Raw genomic sequence first — 24,162 nt, 5'->3', positions numbered from 1 at the left:
CAGAGGGAGCTCCAGAAGGAGGACGCAGCTCTGCAGGTCTGGGGCTGCAGGGAATGCCTGTGACCTCTTGCCAAGGCTTGGGCAGCAGGAGATGGTTTCCTTGCCCACAGGAGGTGTGCTGTTATTAAGGATCTGTGTCACCAAGTAAAGGGGCTGCGGGAGGAGGTCAGCAGTCTTCACAGCATCAGAGATAATGAGAAAGAGCTTGAGCAGATCTTTCCCAACACTGCAGCTTCAAGAGCCCAACTACCAACAGTACTGAAGGGAGGAGGGTCAGGCAGAGCCTGTGCCTGTTTGTTTGGGAAGTGGAGACACCAGCAAGGGCGGTGATGCGCCCCAGGACACAGTCCCCAGCTACTGCTGGGCTGACTGTCCCTGTGATACCAGGGGCCTCAACCCAGAGGGAGCTCCAGAAGGAGGACGCAGCTCTGCAGGTCTGGGGCTGCAGGGAATGCCTGTGACCTCTTGCCAAGGCTTGGGCAGCAGGAGATGGTTTCCTTGCCCACAGGAGGTGTGCTGTTATTAAGGATCTGTGTCACCAAGTAAAGGGGCTGCGGGAGGAGGTCAGCAGTCTTCACAGCATCAGAGATAATGAGAAAGAGCTTGAGCAGATCTTTCCCAACACTGCAGCTTCAAGAGCCCAACTACCAACAGTACTGAAGGGAGGAGGGTCAGGCAGAGCCTGTGCCTGTTTGTTTGGGAAGTGGAGACACCCATGATGAAGGTGAGAAGATAACGGCTTCTGGCACTGGGAGGAAGGTTTCTGCTCCACCTGAAGCTTTGCAGCTGTGGAATAGGTTCACTGACCTCATGGCTGATGAGCTGGGAGCTGTCAGATAAAGTATCTGTGCCACCTGAGCCACACAGGAGCACCAAGAGGAAAAGTGATGGTAATGGGAGATACCCTTCTGCAGGGAACAAACCCCCAATCTGCCAAACCGACTCATTCTTTATGGAAGTTTGCTGCTTGCTGAGGGCTTGGATTTGGGACATTGTGGAAAGACTGCCAAAGCTTGTCCATTGTCCTCTGCTGCTGTTCCATGTAAGCACTAGCGATACTGCCAGGGGGTGACCTGGAAAGTCTCAAGCATGACTACACATCTCCAGAGGCAATGGTCAAGGGCATGGGGAGCCCAGCTGGTTTTCTTCTCAGAACTGCTGGTGGGAGGGTAGATGGATCCTGAAGGTTAACAACTGTTTAGACAGCTGATGTTGGCAATAGGGTTTTGGTTTCTGCAACCGTGGGGGACTGACTCTGAGGATCAAGGATTGCTATTTGACTAAGAGGGGCAAAAGTATCTTTTCCAGCAGGCCAGACAATCTGATAAGAAGAGCTTTAGGGTAAGAATGATGGGAGAGGGAGAAGACGACCAACAATCAAGTGAGAAGTGGTAGACTGGATTGGCAAGCAAAGGGTCTACCGTGATGTTGGTTACAGCATCCCTTTTGTTCACAAAATGGTTGATCTGGGGTTGCCCTAATTGTACAAACACAAATTAAGACATGCCTACAGGATACCATTCTGTGGAAAGCTCTCATTCCCTTTCTGGGAAATTACCATGACCAAGGTCTTCTCTGAAGTACCTGTACGGCATGCTTGTGTTGTACAAGGGGAGGCTGAGAGAGCTGGGATTGGTTACCCTGGATAAAGGAATGCTTAGGAGGGATCTTGCATATATAAAAATATAAATATCTGATGGGAGGGAGTAAACAAGACAGAACCAGGCTTTTCTCCATGGTATCCAGTAACAGAACAAGAGGTAATGGGCACAAGTTGAAATACAAGAAATTCCATTTGAACATAGAAACCCTGGAACAGGTTGCCGTGTCTCCATCCTTATAGATTCTCAAAACCCCACTGGACACGACCCTGAGCTACCTGCTCAGATTGAACCTGCTTTGAGCAAGGGGGTTGGACCAGATATCTCCAACCTCAACAGTCCTGTGATTCTGAGAACTTCATTCTAGAGTCAGCCCAATTGAAAGAAGTGTCAACTCAGCATTATATACATGTAGCTCTGGAAGAGCTACTCAGAAACCCCTTGGTGGTGACGTTCTTGTTTCTGTCTTTGCAGGAATCAGAAACTCTTGATTGCTTTCTTCAAAAAATACTGTTTGTTCGTACAGAATCAGAACAGGAACAGATTTTAGATACTTTAGTCCAAAATGCATATGTGAGCTGAAAGTAAAGAAAATTAGAGTGACTAAGAGCCATCAGTGTGTAATGCCAGTATACTAGAGAATCTTTCTGATCTTTGACCTTATTTATCTGGTCAGTGCTAGCTCTGAGACAATATAGTGGCAGGAAAATAAAACCTAAAATTGTTGAACTCCTTAGAACTCAGAGTTCTGTGTTTTGTTCCTTAAAAAGTAGAAATACTTTCAGAAGTTGATGTAAAAATTTGTAGAGTGATGTTGCACACATGCATACCGTGGGTAGATCAAGTGCTAATTATACTTTGATTTTCCTATATTGTTTGTGTCTGAATGTCTTACTGACTTGAACATCTGTAAGCATTCTTATTGAGACTGTTGCAAAATACAGTTAGCTTTTCCTCTTCATTGTGATAATGGGTCTTTGTATAGTACGAATTTAAGCTGACCATTAATGTTAGCTTGAGACTCTGGTCATTTCAAGTTGTCCTTCTCCCTTGTCAATAATACAGACAGGCTATTACATTACACACCTAGATTCCAAAGTTAGGCATGCGCAAACTTGGCAAATAAACCCAGTCTATTAAGCAGTACTGTAATAAAGAGGAATTTTATAGATGTATACCTCTGTATTTAAGTGGTCTGCTGACTTACACTAATTTTTCCCTCCTCCTTCCCCATAGAATGTGTATGTAAACATAAACCGCATCATGTCAGTAGCAAATCGCCTGGTCGAGTCTGGCCATTATGCTTCACAGCAAATAAAACAGATTGCTAGTCAGCTGGAGCAAGAATGGAAGGCGTTTGCTGCAGCCTTGGATGAACGTAGCACGCTACTGGATATGTCCTCCATCTTCCATCAGAAGGCTGAACAGGTGAGTGAGCGGGGAGGGTGCCAACAAAAGTTTCCATGCTGGAATGGTGAGTTGTACTGTCTGCTTTTGATTTAGACAGAAGTACAAGAGAGTGATTGAAAAGATTGGCAAGAAAGCCAGAACATTCATTTCTGCCGATTTCAGCTGGTACTCAAACAAAAGCTTGTTCTCCTCAGGACAGCCCGCTGCCTTTATGTTCTCCACAAAATGCTTTTCCCGTATCAGTGCAAGATAAAACTTAGCTGCATTAGCTATATGAATCAGAATGAAGTGGACATAAATGCTTAACTATATAAAGCTTTTAAGTTGAAAGAAAGAAAGGGAAAAAATCAGTATAGTTGGTATCGATATAATGCCTTTCCTATATCCAGAAATCATCACTTGTTTTATTGTCCTCACCACTCCACCCCAATCAGTCCTTGACTGTCAAGATTTAACTCATAGTAATTGCTTATAGAAAAGTAAGTTGAACTGGCCTGAAAGTGGAGAAGTTAATTAACAGTCTTCTGAATCTGAAATTGTGGGAGATGTTTACTTAGTATCCCATAAGAGATTCCTCCTATATTAAACAAAAATTTTAGCTTTAGGCCTATACCAATTATTTTAATTAAGTCATTAACCATGTGTAACTGCCAGAGAAGAGGTATATGTAGGGGAAATAGGAATAAATATCCCCAAGTTAATAGTCTTGGTGGTGAAAGCACGCTTTCCCCCTCAAGGGAATTCAGTTCTGAAGGAGCTGCTATGTGTGTGCTGTTGAGTCACCCATTGATATTATAGACTGTCTGCTCTTGTACATCTCTGGTGAATTTGGAGAGCAGAGGTTCTTGGATGCTTATAGCTGACTGAAGCTCTGGTGTGCTGTATGGCTGCTGTAGATACTTTTCTTTCCATTTGCCTTGCTAAATTGGATCCAAGAAAAGGTCTCATGTCTGATACAACTTTAATTTGGAATAAATGAAGGAACCACTTGGGAGTTGATAACTGCAGAAATAGAGGCAGCACACTTTATTTTAAGAATTTATTTTCCTGATTTCTACTGCACAGATATTCGAATTCAGAAATGTCCAGAGATTAGAAATGTGAATGAATTAAGATGCAAATACACATCACTATTCATTATGTTCATGGTGACATTGGTTTAACCATCATTAGACAGACTAAGGCGAAGTATATAAACTAATGCCACTATAATAAGCATTTTTAGCAGGTTTTACACAAAAGCCCCATAAAAAAAGCAGACAAAGGAATTTTTTCTGTGGTATAAAAGTCACCAACCAGCTTGGAGCATTTGATAGGCACAGTGTGGTACTTTATCCGTATTGATGCTTTTCTAATTGCTTGGGTTATTCAGGTTTGCATTTAAGCACTGTCAGCCATCCAGATAGGATGGAGATGGTAAAATATGAACAGATAGGTATACCCTGACTCAAATGCTGTCCTTTTTCATGAGAAAATGATGTTCATCAGAAGTCAGGGGAGTAAATTTTGTGTGTGTGTGCTGAGCAACTGTGGTAAGGGTCAGTGTTATCTTCTTCAGTACTAAATGTAAGTGTAAACAGGAGGAAAGAGAAGAAAGAGAAAATAGTGCAGCATCTGCTGGGATTAATTTACTTTTTAATTGTTCCTTCTGTGGTTTTCATTTAACAATTAACTGTGGTGGATTGTCATAGTTGCTTTGTAAGATACCTGGCTGTGATATATTAGCTGTTTCATTAACAATGGAGAGTGAGTTCAAGGAAAGGTTTGGAATGAGAGGAATGACCCCTTTAGAGACTCGTGATGCTTGACCTACATAAAAAGATGAATAAAAAATAAGCAGCCAAAGAAATAACGCACACTTCTTGAATGCATGTGTTCCCTTGCAAGTGACAGGTAAGTGTCACTGCCTGCTGTCAGACACAGTGAAAACTGCAGCCAGCTATCAGTGCCTGCAGACTGGTGCAAGAGGTGTAGCTCTGGTCCCACATGGAGCTTCTTTTAATGTTCGGTGCTTAACGTTAGTGATTTTTAAAATCATCCCTTGATGAAATGAGAATTAAATAAATATCTTGGAGTTAAGTACTCTATCACCCTTCCTCCTGGCTTTCAAACAATAATGGAGTACCAGAAATGGTCTGCGGATTACTTTTTCCTCAAAAGACTACATGTGCTCCAGGAATTAAGATATGTATGATGAGAGAAATGGCTTGGTCTCTTAAAACTTTTGAGACTTGAACTTGACATGAGTAGAGGACAAATTTAATTTACAGATTCCACACGTGCTTGGCTGCACTAAGTTTAACAGCTGTGAAAACTCCTAGAAAAAGAGATTCTTTCTTCCTCTTTCCTTTCCTAGCATAACAAGGATATAAAATTCATGCCCCCTAGCTGTCAAAAAGAAGTTGACAGAATTTCTGCTGTGCATACAGCTATGATGGCAGTTTCTTGTCTGTCAAGACAGCTTAAGCTTCAGAGATAACTTAAATTGTCTGCAGAAGAGATTCTGTTGCAGTATCCTCAATTTCCCCTGAAAGGCTTGACTTGAGCCAAAGTTCCATGTTAGTCCTAAGAGAACCCCTGCTTAAGTTGTAAATCCCTTACGTGCTTGCTGCCATAGTGGCTTGCCAAATGGATTTAGTACTTCTCTGGGTGTTGAAGTTAGTGCTTTGAGGGCTGAGGTGTGAATTTGCTGTGCTCTAACACTGCTTTGCCTCCTTGATGATCTCTTTCCAGCAAAAGACAACTGTGGAATGTGTCAATGAACAGTTCACCATTCTTTGTGTGTGTGTGCATGTGCACAGACATGCAAAGTAACTTGGTTTTCTTTGAAAATGTAAAAAAGGTGAGGTGATACCTCATGGTACCATGAGTATCTGCACAGGGAGTTGGTGGGTAGGAGCTGAGGGTCTGCACCTGAAAGCTGTAGCATGTTTTAACCTCTTTGTGTAGACAAGACCTTAACTGGCTTTCATGCAACTGAAATGGTAGGTGCAGAGTGAAGTAAACTTTTTCTTAGCTGCAAAATCAAGAAAAGGAGCAAGAATAAACTTGAAGCAGCAGTATTGCCAGCAGTTTAATTGGTTCTGAAGGCCGCCAACATACAACTAGGCCTGCCTGTCTGTGAACAGCTCAAAGGGTTCCATATAAGTAAAACCACAAGTGTATAGTCAGACTTGAATATTTGTTTCTATTCTGATATAAGCTTCATTTTGGTCAGTTCAGAGAGAAATACATTAAACATTTTTCCCTTTAAAGAAGTCTTTTTGGTGGCTGTCACATAGATGCCAGTCCACTTGTATATTACGAACATGTGTGTACTTTTTGATAGCACCCAAAATCAAGCAGAATGTTTTTTTTTTCTCTGTTGCAGTACATGAGCAATGTGGACTCATGGTGTAAAGCCTGTGGTGAGGTGGAACTTCCCTCAGAACTGCAAGATTTAGAAGATGCTATCCATCATCATCAAGGGATATACGAGCATATTACCTTGGCTTACTCTGAGGCAAGTGTCTTGTTTGTTTCCTTAGGTTGCTGACTTGATAAAATGGTGTAATGTTAGATTTAGATCATGAACTGTCATTGCTTGTTGCATAGTGCATGAGTTGGAAACTCAAGCGCCAGGCTTCTTTTTTAACTTAGTACACTGGACTTTGCTACTGTTGTTCAAAAGTTGAATGTTCAGGCCTTCCTCTTAATCTTCTGAAAGAAAATTAAAAGGCAAGATGGAACCATGTGTGGTACAAACAACCCATGCAGTGTACAAAGTATGTTTTGATTTACATTTGCATATTACTACCTTTTAATAGCAGTATGATACTATCGTTTAAACACTTACTTGAAGGGAAGCTAGTTGGGTATTCTTTGGGAAAGTATTCTGTTGGCATGGATTGCTTTAAGTGTGTTTTGAAAATCCATCTCTGAAATTGCCTCACAAAAAAGGCTTAACCATCAAAGGACGTCACTTGACAAGCTGGAAGTTATATACTTAGTTCTGCCAACCTCAAAGACACTTAAATGAGCCAGCGTGCCTATGTAGTCAGCATTCATGAGATTAGCATATCCTATGCTGCTGCTCTATCTTGGCTTCTGCACACAATGAAGTAATAATATTTCTTAGTATTTCTAATAGATGTATTTACAACTTCATATAAAACGCTTATTCTGAAGGTGGCCTAGAAAGCAATGGCTAAAATACCTATTGTTTTTCTTCAAATATTGAGTTCTCTCATGTGCTTTAGTTAGCTGAAGTGAGAAATCAAATGGGTATTAACTTCGCTATTAGGTAACAGGTATTTTTTGTGTTTCCTGTTGAGCTTTTCTTGCTTTCTTTTACCAGGGTTGCTCTCATCAGAGTAAAACTATTTTTGCTGTTTAGTTGGACTGATGTTAATCTGGATCAGCTACAGTAGTTTCTGTTCTCATGGAAGTTGCATAAAAGTATGCATTTGATTAAATCATGGTAAAAAATGATCAGTGGATGTAGTATAGCTTAGGCCACAGCTTGCACCTCTTTTTAAAAGGACGTCATGTGGGCTTGAAATAATGATTGGGATTTATACATTACATTAAAGATAAAACTACTTTGTGACGAGCCAGCTCTGTTTATGGGCAACTGAATCTTCAGTCTGGTCATGCTTCATCTAGCAGTAAAGGAGGGTGAGATTAGTGCTGATGATTAGTCCTATTGTTGGTATATCAGAACTGGATTTCTTTAATACCTGCCATCTTAGGGCCTGCATAAAGTTTATTACCATGAGTTAGATGTGCAGAGTTCACATGACTTGTTGTTCTTCTGTGTAAAATATACACTGATACCCTCGTTCCTGATATACACCACCTTGCTATGGCAACTGATCTAATGACATACCGAAGCACACCTTTGGTGATAAAACTTGTGATCTTACTACACGTACCTGTTCCGACTCATTGTTGAGAGCATGTTTGGTAGGAAGGTTTCTTTTCTTCATTATAACCTTTCTTTGTTGGGAGGATCACTCTGTAAAACAAGGGACAGATGTAGCATGTTTGTAGCAGGTTTATGTGAAGAGAGACACAGAGATGTAGCACATTTGTAGTAGGTTTATGTGAAGAGTGGCAATCTGGAGTGCGTGCTCCATGAGAGCGCAGCAAGGGATAAGAAGACTAGAGCTGTCTGGAATAATGATTATAAAGCATTGAAGTTAAAGCAGTGGGATATTTTGGTTTGGTTTTGTTTGTTTTGGATTGGGTTTTTTGTGTGTTTTTTCATCAGGGATGTGACTGGATTAGAGCCTGCTGTTAAGTGTAAATAAGTACTGTGGATTACCATGTTAAATACTGTTTGCTTCCTGGTGATGCATAATTAAACTAAATTAGATGGGTAGATTATAGGATTGCTCTGGCAAATACCTTGAAAATTTGTTTAGGATTTCAAAGCTGTAGCTTTTGACTTTGGGATAGCTAGAGATTTTAACAAAATCTTCATTGGTACTGCTTTAAAAAAAAAAAAAAGTGCCTATCTTCTGATTTCAGGACATTACTTTTCCTCATCTGGTAAAGCAATAGCTCTGTTTTTAGCAACCAGAATTGGTGCAGAAATAATAGTTGTATGTGTATGTACAAGTCGTTCTTCCTCCTCTGAACAGCAGGCTTTATTTCGCCTTATTTAAACACGCATTCCTCTTTGAAGATTGATGGAGTTGTCTTTCTGTGTAAAGATATTACTTATCATTATTAGATGTATGACTTCATTTCTGTTACAGCACGGAGCTCCTCTCATTTTGTGATGAATGAACAGTGCAGGGAGAGAGAGAGGAACACTGTGGAAATTACACCACTTTGTCATTCATTTGAGATTACAATGTCTTGACAACACGACTTGGTTGCAAAGGAGAAGGCAGTAATTTTAAGAGAGAAAATGCTTTTAAGACTAGACAGTCTGATTTTACTGGGGATAATTACTGTATATTACTAGAAAAGTAACTTACTAGCTTACAAGCTTAGATAACTGGTGTGCTTGAAAAGCCAACAGCTGTGCCTTAAATGAAGTTATATGTATAAATGAGCTATGTATCTCACTGAAATCTTAAGGTAGTCATGCACTGGGGAGGAAGAAAACTTTACTGTGTAAGTCCAAAGAGGAAATATGCATGATCATGTATTTGTAAAGCTAATAAACTAATCAGATCACGGGGCTGTCACAATTAATTAATTTTCCCCCAAAATTTCATGGACTCTAGGTAGATAATTGAAGTCCATTACCTTGAAATATTTGAAAGACTTATACTAGATAATTGATTTGGCTGCAGAAAAGAAAACAATCATCGTTATAACTACTATGGACCATACTTTTTTTTCTTACTGACTTGACTTCATAGGAGCTACTTTTCCAAGAGAGCTCCATTCGCTGTATTGATACTTATTACTAAAATGAAAAAGCTTAAATTGGAACTGAGAAATAAACTCACTTGTAAACTAATTATTAAAAAAGAATTTTCATTCAGATCTGTTTGACTAGTGAATAGAAAATTTTAAATGTGCCTAGATTTAGTGAAAATTGTTGAAAATAGCCACTGGGGGAAGACAAATTTTCTGTTTCTGACATGGTGTTGATTTGAGTGATTCAGGCTATTGTTTACACTCCAGCCTCGTGGTTTCGGATGCATTTTTCCTGCCTGTTAGATGAGCTATTAGAAAAGTTCTTTACAGATAGCTGAATGATACTGAACTGTAACGGTTCTCTGAGCTTCATGCTAAAAGTGACAGAATGGCAATGAAAAGTGCTTTCAGGAGCCTTAGCAAGTGCTAAGTGTTAACAGTGACCAGATAAGATAAGAATATTGCTTTTTAATTGGCATGCGAGGTAAATCTGAATATTTTTGCTGTGGTTTGAATCAGAGAAGACAACAATTAGAAATGACTGTTTCTTGTCAGCATCAGGAGTTAAACACACTTTGGAAAAGAGTATCTTTCTTTGCTGCATGGAAAGGTTTTAAGTGGTTTAATTGTGTTTAAGTTTGCCATAACAACAGTTTGCCTTTGGCTTACTAGTAACACTAATAATTTAGAAGTTGTAAATCATGTCAGATCAAAGCATGTCCTAAGTTCATATCTGTTGGTCTGAATGTATTCCTCAAATTAATATTAACCTATAGAAAGTAACCTTCCTGTTCACCCTTACAGCATATGAAAAGAGAGAGATGCTTCTGGAAGGATAATTCTGGGCAAATACTTAATTTTAGGTGCTTTATTGACTAGAGAAAGACCTGAAGAATATTTATACCAAGTTAGACTTGACCTGTTAAAAAAAATAAATAATAAACCAACCACTTTAAAGGAAAAGCACTCTTAAGGTAATTGAAAAATTGAAAGACAGGCTGTTATTTAGAAGAGCGCTACTTCTTAAAATTGTCTTATATAGAAGGAGAATATACATTTTTATATATTTTTTTTCCTATAACAGCTGCATGTAATCATGCCTGGAATAAAAAGTCTTCATCACTGCTCCTGAGTTCTTAAAGACATCTAAAATGGGGAGAGGGAATGGGGAATGAAACAATAGTGTAACAAGCTTTTGGCAAGACAAGTAATTCTTTGTCCTTTCCGGTGGTCAGGTGAGCCAAGATGGAAAGTCACTGCTTGACAAACTTCAGAGACCTTTGACTCCTGGGAGTTCTGATTCCCTCACTGCTTCTGCCAACTACTCAAAAGCAGTTCATCATGTTCTGGATGTCATCCATGAAGTACTGCACCACCAGCGCCAGCTGGAAAATATTTGGCAGCATCGGAAGGTCCGCTTGCACCAGCGGCTTCAGCTATGCGTTTTTCAACAGGATGTTCAACAGGTACATTTTATTTCTTGTTGTCTGTATGCCTTTCTATTCTGTCAGCCTGTGATTTGATGCTGGTTGCATTGACAGGTGGGTTTTGATCGTTCTTCCATTCAACAGTTGAGTAGTTGCATGGGATTGACTGACTGATTCCAAGTCCTCTGTGTTATCAGAGGATATTAGCTGTTACAGGAAGAAATCATATTTGGAAGTTAGCTCTGTTTCTTTTTTTTTTTCTTTTTCAAAATTAACTCTCTTATTTTAAGTCAGGATGAAAAATATTTTTATCCTAGACTACTATTCTGAGCTTGTGCTGGAATGTGACATTCACATTCTAGGTAAAATTCTGGACTTGAAGCGTTAGAAAGACTTGCAGGAGTAACATGCATTAAATGTTAATTAAATGATATTCAGTAACAAATTTTTAGTTTCAAACCCTTAGTGATACTTAATTGGCATAATGGGTTTCTTCAAAACCTGAGTGTAATATACTAGAGAGGTATAAAAATTACAGATAAGATTACTTTCCGACAATGATGTTATTCTTGAATTAATGGTTATTAGCTGCCATATTTTTATTATGATGACATCCATAAAAGTTAGTAGTCAAGTACAGGCATTAATATATCTGATGTGATTTTAGCTTAAGAAGGTAAAGCTGTAAAGAATTCCTTTGTTGACAGATTTTTAATAAACAGAAAACATTTTGTTTAGGCAGCAATTGACAGAAGCATTACTAATTTATCCCTTAATAGCTCATCTTCACAAAAAAGTAGACGTGGCTAGTATTTGCTGATCATGTTCTTTCATTTCAGTGTAAAGGTGTTCACAAACCAGCAACTTTCAAATGGGGTTTTTAGATAGCCAGTCATACATTCAGGTTAAACTAATCTTGTTTCTTCCAGATCAGTTGCGCTTTAAGCCAAACTTCTTGTACTCACCTGTTTCAAGAAGATGCTGGATGTGAACAGTTGGCAGTCAAATAACCTGGTTTCCATCATTTACAGTAGTTGACAAAGATAGTTAATTCAGGCAGGTGGTGGGGAGAGTGAGCAATCTTGTTGCCTCAACTTTCTTCTATACGCTGTGCCTATCTCTTCCTGCAAGTTAAAGAAAACAGCTTAAAAAATACTTCAGCACTAAATTAAGTATAAAATAATTAAAGCTTTATTACTTGTTTTTTTGATGTAAAAAAAGGCATATATTGAAAGGCAGGCAGTTTTCCAGCTTCTCAACAGTCAGATGTGATGAAGGATGCAGAAAGGCATGAAAAATGTTAGCTGACAAAAAATGTAAAAGAAAGCAGAGTCCATGTTATGAATGGTCAAGAAGGGTATAGAGAACCAAACTGAAAACACTCTTATGACATTGTATAAATCCTAGAAGCTCTTAATCAAGATTACTACATAAATAGTAGCTCATCAGGAGAGTCCAATACTGGTACTTGCATGAGTAGTCAGTGAAGGGCACTTGTCAAAACTGATGAGGCACCGTCCACAAGTGAATCACCTCTTAAACTTAAAAGGCTTCATAAGGATTTTCAGAAACTGAAATTAACACAGTGGTTTCTTTCTCACAGGGAAAAATGCAGGTCCTGTCAGTGTAGCCTAGTGCCAACGAGTGTGGATTGGATCCTGGAACTTTCTTCTCTAGTTTGAATTTAGTCCAAGCAGGACCTGCTTAGGCAACCTAGACCAAGGGATCCTCTGAGGTTATTTACCAGATACACAATTCAGGTTTCAGGCTGGTAGGCCAGGCTGCAGGCAGTTTATTTCCTGGAGGAAGGTGTTCATTAAATGCTACAGAGAGTTTTGTCTTATGCTGTTCCTACTCTTTGCTTTTATTATCTTGAGAGTCATAAAATGTTTGTAGGAAACTCTCATTTTCTGCTTCTTCCTAAGTCATGGCTCTCAGAGTGAAGGAGGTAGCTCTGAAACTGCTTTGTTCTTTGAAGTTGGCAAATAACCCTTCATTAGAAACAAGTCATTGTAGAGTCACCACCAGGTTCTTCATCAAGAAGCTGGATTTTCCTTCTCTATCTGAGACCTGTCAGCCCCTAGAACCGGTGCATTTAACATCAAATAGTCACAGCTTTGAAAAAAACGAAGTAGACAGCTTTACCTATTTTTATAACTTCAAGTATCAAGAATGTGTTATCCAAATCATGCCTGTGGATTGTGAGTATACCAGAAGCTTTCAGTATGAACCAATTGGCTTAAGAGGGATAATCCATTTAGGCTCATTATTTAGTACTTACCTACTGGTTGGAGAAATTTCTTTCTTCGTGTTTGGGCCTCTTGGTTTCTCTATATGCTTTGCAAGGCAGATCTTGCATTAAGGTGTCAAGATATCCTCTTGACAATTTGAAGCTGCAGCCTTTGGTGCTAACGCACATCTTTATCAATCACTTCAGATTTCAAACTACATCTTGCGTACAGAGATGCAACCCCTGCTTGCCATGTTCCTAAACCCTTCCCTTAATATCCAGTAGTTATCACTGCCAGAGCCTGGATTGTCCTTTGATTTATCCCTGTAATGGCCATTAACATCCATGCTGGAGGCTTCTGAAATGTTGCATGTGGAAGTATGGCTGTTACTTTAAATTAACTGTCAGATGTTGGTGTATTTTGGGCACTGCCTTGTGAATCACAATGTGAATTGCAGTTAATATTCCCTTTTGTAACGAACTTTTCATACTTTCAGTGCAGGTCATATGGTAAGACAATGATAATTCAACATCCATAGCAGACAAATTTATCTAATAGTAGCCAGGAGCAGATGTCTTAAAGGAAACAGCAAGCAAATAATGGTATTTCCTTGGAATAGCCTTGCATTGGCAGACTGTAACATGCTCAGCTTTGAAAATCCATTGAGGAGAAAAGTGATCTTGAATAATAAGGAATCTTTTTTTCTTGCAAAACAAAACCAAAACAACCTTATCAGATCATCTAATATATCTGAGAAATGTTAACTCTTCAACTGAATGATCATTGACACCATCCAGTGCATGAAATTAGTCAATTTTGAACTACTGGTTAAATTTATAGCCAAGACAGTTCTGGAATGGTTTATGTAGGAGTCCAAAGCAACTTTCTAAAATACTTTAGTTTTCATTTGCACATTCTCTCGGGCTTCTTAGTCTTTGTTCAAACCTTAAAAAATTCAATTAAGATTATCTAGCATGATTTAGAAACTAGCTAATCTTTAAAAGTTATTGTCAGTAACATTAAATGGGATTTTCTTCATGTCAAAATAAACTAAGTGTGTCTTTCTTCCACTGTTTATAGTTAAATCGCACATAGTGGCAAGCAACCAAGTGCATTGTAAGTGAATCTATAACTGTCCCTCAGCATGAATCTGTGATTTCCTCCTCTTCCCTCTGCTGGTCTAGTTTTCTGCTGGATTAATGCAATAAATCAGTTCATGGAAGTGTTAAATGAATGACAGAGCTGAATTGGAGGAGGGAATTGAATGTGTTGAGCTGGTACTTCATTTTGTGTTACTTCCACCTTAGATAACAGGTGCTTTGGTTGGTTGGTTGTTTTTGGTTTTTTTCTTGTATGTTCAGTATCACGAAAGTGTTTCTAGTGGCACTTTCTAAATCAACAAAACCACTGTGGTGCTAGCTATGTATATCAATAATCATCTGCTAATTTCTTGGGAGCAAGTAGTAAGGAAGGTAGTACATGAAATATTAAATGTACTAGATAAGATGTGAATTACAGCAAATCTGAAATTTGAAATGTGAAAACCTATGGCAGTCTTAAGCTGAACAGAATTCTGAGTTTCACCTTAGCAGAAATATGCTAGGAGGTCTAGGTCCTGGTTAGTTTGTATAGTCTGCCAATAAAGAGGGTGTTTGGCTGGGGTTTGTTTGGTTTTTAAATAAAAGTCAGGTCATTGGCTGTTGCACTCAGTTGTTGAAAATAATCCCTCTAGTGTAAAACATGCTAATAAAAGTGTAATTTTATGCTTAAGAATTTACGAGCTTACCAAGTGGATAAAGTATGCTAGCCTTCCACCTATGGAAAGGGAAGGAGCTGGTTCCGACAGTTCTGATACGAAGCAATAAAGCAGAGTTGTAATAGTAACATGGGGTTTCATGCTGCTAAGTCATGAAAGGTCAAAATTGAATGCTTCTGGTAGGGGGATACTGCTGACGCTCCTACGGTGAAAGCTTTTGGGCCTGAAAAACACTATGGATGGCCATTAGTAAAACATACTTGTAGTAGATTTTTTTCAAAACATGCATTTATTAGGTCCTTGCTGACCTTGGGTGTCTTCTCTGTCCATTCTGGGTAAATGTGCTGCTTCTCCTTCCTTGATCTGCCTGCCGGAAAGACTCCGTCTGAGTTTTTGTTGTAACAGTCACTTGTTTCAGCCTTGACTAATGAAGGGCGGGCCAAGAATGCTTGCTACTTGCTCAGCATCAAAATAATACTGATTTCACTGCGTGATCCCCTTGTGGCTTTTGGAGGTGGTTCCAGTGTGAAATCATTCTTTTGGGGAGAGAGCATTTCTACATTTTAACTGTCCGAAGATTAGAAAGGCAGAGATTTCTACCTTCCCCTTCTGAATGTTATGTCAGCACCAAGTAAGTGGTGGAGATCAGAAAAGTGAGAGTGTGGAAAGTAGATAAGGGTGGTGGTGGGGGCCAAGGACTGGATAATGATGTGGGGAAGACTGGTGAAAGTGAGAGTGTTGAGTCTGCAAAAGATCAGATTATTTCTGCAAACAGCATATACAAAACATATCTTACAGCCACGAGTAATGAATTTGTCAAGACGAAGCCATCTTTCCATAGTTTCTTCTATCATATATTCAGTATTGGTGTTCTCAGAATGAGCGTTTTTTCTAGATTCCGTATTGGGCATAAGGATGGTTCTGCTGAGACTGCAGTTAGAGCTTAATTGCATCGTTAAAGCAACTTGCTGCAGTGGAGGATTATCGATACTGAAAAGTATTGAGCTTCCTAAATCCCTGTGTATTACTGAACTACTGGAGTGAATTCCATGTGCTTTCAGTATTACTAGAAAAGTCCTCAGTGGGTTGGTATGATGGTTTCTGTAACTCTTACCTCTCCCAGAAAGAGGAAGAAAATGTATCGTTTCAGATTGTTAAATGGCTAATACCAGTGCCAGCAAACGGTATTGTCCTTTGGTCAAAGTGGTATGCAGAAGCTCTCACTGACAGGCAAGAGCATACCTTAACTTTGACTCTGCTTTTACATGCTGTGAAATCCCCAAATAGAGAGTTGCTTCCTCAGTGTTGTTAAGAATCAAGGTAAGAAGGCTGAGTGCTAATAAGACTTGTATTCATACTGATTTCACTTAGAGACAGCAATGTTTCTCTACTTAACTGGTTTATGTCATGATCTGTGTACTGGATTTCTATGACAATTTCTTTTCTTGAGAAGTTACTGAGCATTATTTGGAGCAAAAATCATTCTCCATGCGCTGCTTTCCTGCTTTTCATCCCATGCTTTCTGGGACAGATTTTGCTGTTGATTTCATTTGTTAGCTTATAGCTGTTAGAGGTCTCCAGAGTCCAGTCTAATTCTCTCATCCAAACTTGTCTCTCTTTAGCTCTTTTTATAATGAGAAATGCCGAGTAGTCTCCTGAAACTAGTCAAAAGCATTGGTAATACAAACTTTACAGATAACTGAGGCCATGTTTGGCTCCTCACTCTACCACCTCTGATCAATACTTTCCCTTGAAAGAAGCGAATGAAAATGTACATTGACCTAAACCACAATAGTATTCTTTTGGCAATACTTACCAGGAGAAACAAACATTGCATAAGTAGTGGTGATTTGAGATGGCTGTATTATGTGGCATTATGGGATTGTGTGTTGTTTTGAAGATGTTCAGTAGGAGAGAGTTCGCAAACCAAAAAAAGATTCTAACAGTCAAGATAAATGAGAAAAATCACACCAGATGGTTTCATTTTATCTACTAAAGCAAGTATGGATGTTTTGTATGGGCATAGTGTATGGGATTACATGTGTATTGATTGTAGCCATGGGTGATGTTGCAGGAATGGTTCTAAAGTCTGTTTGGAAGAAGAAGAAAAAAAAATAATGAAAAAACAACCAAAACAAGCCCCAAAAGTCTTTCTCTTTAGTTATGCTAAGTGTCAAATGCTTTCAGTACAGGAAAAGGGGAAAAAACCTTACCCAACTTCAGGAATCAGAGTAAAGGACACTAGTAGATAAGGAGAGATAAGGTGCATGTTTCCGGCAGGCATATTCAAAACAAAACAAAATACTCAGTTTTTAAAGAAAAAAGAATGGCGGAAATAAATGTTAGGTAAAGTATTCCACACCATTACATAAATGCTGTATAAAAATGGTTAGCTGACTTAAGAAAATTGCTTATATGCAGTTGTCTTTAATTCTGAACAGCATTCTTGAACGTCTTGAGTATCTTCCAAATAATTATATACCGTATGCATGCTAGCTAATAAATGAATAAAGATATGGCTAAGATGTATTAGTTTGGAGAGAGACCAGATGTTTTTGTTCATTCACTCATCAGAAACTTGGTATGTGTGCAGTAATCCTTTGTGTTAACTGGCAGGAACTAATTACATGTGCAGTTTTTACTATTTGTAAAGCTGTCAGCCCAGTCATTGTGGTAGAAGCTTTAATGTCCTTAAAGTATCTTCCGTTCCTCACTTTTTCAGCTGTAAAATTTACAATACACAATTATGTCTATCTGATGTTCTGAGGAGATACTTCTTCAGAATTGGGGCAAAATCCTTCATATGCTCTGAATGCAGACATTGTCATTCATCTCTTAATGATTTCAACTCAATTTTATTGTGTTAGTCAAAAATTCTACTACTGAATCTTTCATCTTGGCTTAATAATGTGTAGTAGGAGAAGTGACTTCTCATCTAAAATAAAACTTCACTGTGTTATTCACCAGCATTGTTGGGGAATGTGCAAACTCCATTAGTGTTACATTACAGAAAAATGTCAGCTGAAGGTATAAACGGATTACAGAGAGACCCTCACAAGGGGTCTAGCCACTTGGATCAGATTACTGTCAAATTGATGAATGTGTAGAAATGAGGTTGTCCTTGGTAGTCTTCAAGATAAACATATAATCTTAAATCATATGATTCAGCTAGTTTGAGCTAGTTATTGCCTTAAGAAAAGTTAATGAGATGTAATTAATGTCCTTCATGGCAATCCTGTGTTTTAATCCAGCAGTACAGTTCCTTATAAGCAGACCCTTAACAGCTTCTTAGTTTCTTGAGTAGCTGTCTTTTTGTTGCAACATTCAGTACATCCACTCAGTTTTTGTGTCTCTCCTTCTGTACCACAGGTGTTGGATTGGATTGAAAACCATGGAGAAGCTTTTCTTAGCAAACATACTGGAGTGGGAAAATCCCTGCATCGGGCTAGAGCTTTGCAGAAACGCCATGAAGACTTTGAGGAGGTTGCGCAGGTAAAACAATCACATTAATGGAAATAATCATGGAAATATATTAAAAATTTCTGCTCTGGCATTGAAGGGCTGGGCAGAGGGAGCTCCAGTACAAAAAATTCAGTTCCAAGAATGGACTGTTGTTTCTGTTGCAAGCTTTTAGTTCACTTCTCCTTCATCCTCCAGCTTCAATAGGAAAAACACAAACTTCCACAGTCTTGCAGAGAGTAGGAGCCTTGAAGCCCAACAGAGCTGCTGCTGCTATTATTATTAAATAATATTATTATTATTATTATTATTGGAAAAAGCATGCTTTCAAATGTTGAATCACAGAAGAATGAAAGTTCTCCTTTTAAAGGGATTCTAGGATTTAAACTTTTTTGCAGCCTGTAAGAGAGGATGGAGTTGAATTGAAAGCCCTGCTCCCTGACTTTAAGCTTGGGGAGCTCCCAAATCCCACAACACTCTGATGGGGGGAAGGGGTGGACTCCTAAGAAACGAGGTGAGCCAGCAGCAACTGGCCAACCTGGCTTTGGATTTTTTCTTTAAATACAATTGAGTTTGTATACGCCTTCCTGTTCTGAATCACTGATACCAACACATTTTCCATAGGAAGACTCTGGTTTTAGCCTTAAGTAGAACTGATGATAGAACTTCGAAACACTTTTCTGTGGAAAAAGAGTCAAGCCAAAAGTAATAGAGATACTGAGGAATACAGGGAGCGTAGCAAGAGGAAGTTGGTTTGGGTGGCAGCCTTGAAAAGGGGGTGTGAGGTGAATAAAACCCGTGAGAAGCTGAAGGCTAGATCCTCCCCATTAGTAATACTCACTGTCTCTCCAATCTTAATGATTGATAAGAGTAAATATCTCTAAGATTCATCAAGAAAAATCTCATTAAGGTAGGGTTGATACAGGGGTCCTTCAGTCAAAACAGAAGACATTATTAGAAAATTCTGAAGTGACAAGGGAACTCAGCAGTGACACCTACTATGGCAGGCGCATCAGAAGTGTGTTTCCATATTCCATGTTTAATGGATGATTAAGCTCTTAATAAAATTTTATTGTAAATACAGTCTTAGAGCACTTCAGTGACTGAGGACTTGAAAATAGCATCAGAAAACTTCCTCATTATTGATTTCCTATAAAATTTTCCAAAATAAGCGTTGTTAGTTTTGTATATACGCATGCTAGATTTTCCATATGCATTCCTAATACTTCTTTTTTAGGAAAATCTGTAATATTTTCCATGTGGAAATACTTATTTTTCTGTGTCAGACAAGCAAGAATCTTATTTCCGTAAGACACTTAACAAAACCTGAATGATCTCATCCTTAATACTGTGTTATTTGAGCAAAGAAGAAGAAAAAAAAGGTTTGAGTAACCAAAGGGGATGAAGTGTGTAGAACTGTTAGTGGGATGTAAACTGTTAAGAGCATCTTGTTAATATGCATTATACTTTAAAGTAGATGGTTGTAAAGCAAATACTTAGGAAAAACTTCCTAAAACTGAATGTTACTAGAGATTAAAATGATCTCTTTAGGGGATGGGTGGAATTTCTATTTTTGGAGATACTGAAAACTGAGACTGGTCAAAGAACTTAAATATACTACAGGGGACTGTCTTCCACTGACAGAAGGATGGACAAAATGATCTAATAAGTATTTTTTTCATCTCTAAGTCTTGAATGTGTAGTAACTGCCAAGAGAGGCACACCCTCTGAGTTGTTCCTCTTTCTTGTAAGCAGGCCCCAAAAGGCATTCCTTTTTTTTTTAGGGAGATTATGTTCAACTATAAGACAGCAATCTGCAGTCCTTGTTAAAGCATGAGTACCTTTCAGCTGATTTGTTCTTTACCTATGTTTCTGATTGGTCCAGGTCTTTGTTATGTTTTGGTTTAGGGTTTTTTTTGTCGTTGTTTTTTGTTGTGTTTTGGTTTGTTGCCTTTTTTTTTAATGAGACCCTAGGCATAATCGGGTGTTCTCAGCTCTAGTCAGAAGTTGAGAGGAAACAGTGTCAAGTGAACTGTCAGTGGCATGGCAATGTTTTATCAAATGCAGGGAGCCAGCAGTAATGTTAAAATGTTCCTGATTGAAGGCTAACTTCTGTTTTTGAGAGGAGCTAAAATTATTATTTCTTTTTTCTTTCCTTCTGCTTCCTCCATATTTTTTTTTTTTTAATGTGAATGAGGTGCAAATTCTGTAGCAGCATTCAAAGAGTTGTTAAAATAAGCTGTGTGTAGAACACAAAACATGTTCCAGAGTCAATGGGCAATGGGCTCACAAATTACTCACTTTAAAATTCATGTGAAATGAAGGTTTGTTTCTCTTTATTTGGCACTTTTTGTTACTACTGCAGAAACACTAGATATTCAAAACTCAGCCAACTAATAATCCTCCCCAAATTCTGATGCCACCTTGCACCCACTATTGTAAAACTGAGTTCTGCTCTTTTCATGTGAAGCCTGTCCAGTTCACTTTCTACCTTTTTTTCCCTTCCTTTTTCCCCCCTCCCCACAATCATCTTTGTATCCATGAGACCATTTAGTCCAAGTGTCAAGACTCCAGATTTAGACATAACTGATTCACTTGTGGGCACAGTTTTTCAGCTTAGAAGGACTGGATGCAGATAAATAGTGTGGTTGTACTTCCATATGCATTTTTGTATGAAATCCTAAGCCAGCTTCTCCTGTTTCAACTATCACTGATGTCTGCTTTTTCACAGTAGTTTACATTCAAAAAACACGAAAGGTGTATGGCAACAATTAATTATGAAATCTTCTTCCACAGATAAGTGTTTTTTTTTCCATCTGCAGACTGCATCTGAGTTTACTCAAGTCAGCTTGGTTCAAGAGACACACAAAACAGATTCTTCCAAATCTCATTTGAATACACCTATCATTTTCCTACCACCACCAGTTACCTCCTCCTTTAAGGCTGTAAAAAAAGTTTCTGTATTTGAACTGGTTCTTCACCTTACTGTACCCATGAATGGCTGTAACACATCAAACTGAAGGTCCATGTCCTGCATTATCTTATGACCATTGCCAGATGCACAAAGAAAAGGGACTGGATGGGTAAAAAGTTACCTTTAACCTCCCAGTTGTCTAGGCTTATTTGATGTCTGTAACTGAAGGATGCATCAGAACCAGTGTTTAATAGTCACTGATGGACTTTTCTTCCCTTAATTAGGCTAGCTACTTTTTGAACCTATTTATGCTCTTGGAATGTATGCCAGATCCTGTGGCAATGAGTTACGTGATTTAATTGCTCCTTAGATGCAAAGTACTTTTGCTTTTTCATTTTAAGTGTGTTGTCTGATGCTCAAATGTGATAGCATCCACTGTATTTGATGAGTAATTTATCTTAGTTTTCTCTGTCTTTAATGATTTGTATACCTCTGCTAATCTCCTTCCATCCATGTGTCTCTCTTCCCCCCTGCAGTGCAATAAACTCCAGTTTGTATGAGATTCAGTCCATACCTCCACTCACTTCTGTTGCTGTATTTATTGTCAGTAGCACTCATTTCTGCATGAGTCTCAAATTTAGCCTTTGACTTTTCCATGATGTGTCACTTCATATGCTTTCTAAAAATACAGTGTTCGTTTTTACTGAAGAATATGTAGAGCAGGTTTCTCAACAGGAAGATGGGGAAAGCAGTGGGATATGTTGTTGGGGAAGGTGGTAAACTCTTCCTTATGGAGAGTCTTTAAGCATTTTGGAGAAGAATGCCTATTAAAGACTCAAGTGTAGTCGATGGTGCCTTGGGGCACAGAGGGATAGACTAGAGGACTTCTTAAAGCTCTCTGAATTTGTCACCGTGAAGGCTCCGTTGTCAATTTAGGAAAATGGCATAAGCAGCTTCAAGGGAGAACTCCTGCTCTTTCTGCCTAACCTTCTGTTTTCTAACTGGTGGCTGCCCCTTGGGATCAACATTTTCAAAATCTTCACATTACTACTTTTTTCCCCTCCAAGTACTGTTTAGAAGTAAGCAGAGAGTTGGGAGAGGCAGTAGTTAGTACAGCACACCTATTTGCTGCGATTTCTATTCCAAAGGGCAGTTATTATCTACTAAGGTAAATGTTGGTATTATATTTCGGCTCTACTCAGAAGAGAAATTTCAGCAATAAGGCGTGTGTCTGCTGTTAAGGTTTGAGAATTGCAATCCCTTTTGAAGCAGCATCTGGGTTGTGATCATCTCTAAGCACAGGCAGTTCACCATCCAGTTTACAGAAAGAGAAGTCTGATGTGCCTGGGCCTGTGTTACGCAGAAGATACTCCTGGTATTCATAAACAATGCTTCACATGTGAGATAAAGTTTTCATTAAAATGGGAAACTTCTGTTTCAGCCATCTGCAGCTGGGTGTGGCACTCTGGGTTGATGAAGTAGTTGTTGTTCAAGGAGTGCCTTAAGGCTCTTCAGCCTTGCTCCTTGAACACGTGTGAGCTGTGACTGTGGAAGTCAAAACACCAAAGCACAGATCAGAGTGTGTGCTGAGCCAACATGGCCTAAGCCAGGGATCTGGAGCGTTTAGTGAAAAGGCTAGGCTTATGTTAGTCTCTACAGGCTTTCCCAGGGAAACTGGGGAGGAGTCCTCTACCTCTCCGTGCAATTAAAAAGCTGGAGGAAGGACTAAGATGCACATAAGTCAAAATCAAATGGGCAGCATGGATTGAATTCCTTACATAAATAGATCATAATAAATGAAGGGGGAACTCCCCCCAAATACATGAAAGCTGCACTGAGTCATGTAATCTGTCCTGGGCTTGCCTGGTAATTTGCTTGAGACCCTGGAGGAGAGCTCTTATTTCCTGACCCTCAGCTGAGTTTTAGGGCCGGGCTCAGTTTTAACTTTTGTGGGTTATTATAATGTTAATTAGAGGTATGATACTGTATTTGTGGCAAAGAAAAAAGCACATTTGCATACCCTTAATTTATCTTGACAAGCAGTGTTTTCTACCAGATGAAACTGAGGTTGGGAGAAGATGGAAGGCCAGAAGAGAAAAGAGAAAGGTGTAGTTTATATTGTCAAGATTTTTTTTTTTTTTTTTTTTTTTTTTATAGTCAGTGGCGTGAACTTATCAGGAGAGCTGATGTGGTAGCATAAGCAAAGCTTCTTTAGTGCAGGCTTGGCTTCAGTCTGTTTTCTCCAGAGGCCAAAATCCTTCTGTGCTTTCTGGATGAGTCCATTTTGAGCAGCATTCTAAGGCATGAAAACCCAAGGTTAGGCTCAAAAAGAGTACCTAAATTATAGCAAATATTTGGAATCAGTCCTGTTTTGAATTAATGCGTAAGATATACATGCAGGCTGCAAGTTCTAAGCCCTTAGAGCTGTTAAACGTCTGTCTCTTTTCTGGACCATAGCACTCTCAACACATCAGGTACCAGACTTCTCCCATTCTGTTTTCTGCTGTGACTCAGGGACTGTTAATCTGCTTTTGTTAATTCTGTGATGTATTGGGACAATATTCCCCTCTGACAGTCAGCCATAGATATCCTGTTGGGAGTCTGTTACAGACCACCCGACCAGGGTGAGGATGTTGAAGTATTCTACAAGCGGCTGGCAGAAGTCTCGCAGTCACGAGCTCTTGTTCTCGTGGGGGACTTCAACTTCCCAGACATCTGCTGGAAATACCATACAGCAGAAAGGAAACAGTCCAGAAGGTTCCTGCAGTGTGTGGAAGATAACTTCCTGACACAGCTGGTAAGTGAGCCTACCAGGGGAGGTGCCCTGCTTGACCTCCTATTCACTAACAGAGAAGGACTGGTGGGAGAGGTGGTGGTCGGTGGTTGTCTTGGCCTTAGTGATCACGAAATGGTAGAGTTTTCGATTTTTGGTGAGGTAAGGAAAGGGGTCAGCAACACCGCCACCATGGACTTCCGGAGGGCAGACTTTGACCTGCTCAGAACGCTG

At 39.2% G+C, this 24,162-nt stretch overlaps 1 protein-coding gene across 1 annotated transcript in view; it reads left to right on the top strand.

Annotated features, from left to right (window-relative positions):
- TRIO (trio Rho guanine nucleotide exchange factor) overlaps positions 1-24,162 on the top strand; it is a 185,023-nt gene that overhangs the window by 23,730 nt on the left and 137,131 nt on the right. Inside the window, 4 exon segments of the mRNA XM_009635132.2 lie at positions 2,838-3,029; positions 6,382-6,513; positions 10,604-10,834; positions 18,152-18,274. Coding sequence (XP_009633427.1) covers positions 2,838-3,029; positions 6,382-6,513; positions 10,604-10,834; positions 18,152-18,274 — 678 coding nt within the window.

Source organism: Egretta garzetta, unplaced genomic scaffold (assembly GCF_000687185.1).
Source record: "Egretta garzetta isolate BGI_Z169 unplaced genomic scaffold, ASM68718v1 scaffold413, whole genome shotgun sequence".
Taxonomy (NCBI): domain Eukaryota; kingdom Metazoa; phylum Chordata; class Aves; order Pelecaniformes; family Ardeidae; genus Egretta; species Egretta garzetta.
This window is presented reverse-complemented; position numbering and strand designations above follow the sequence as displayed.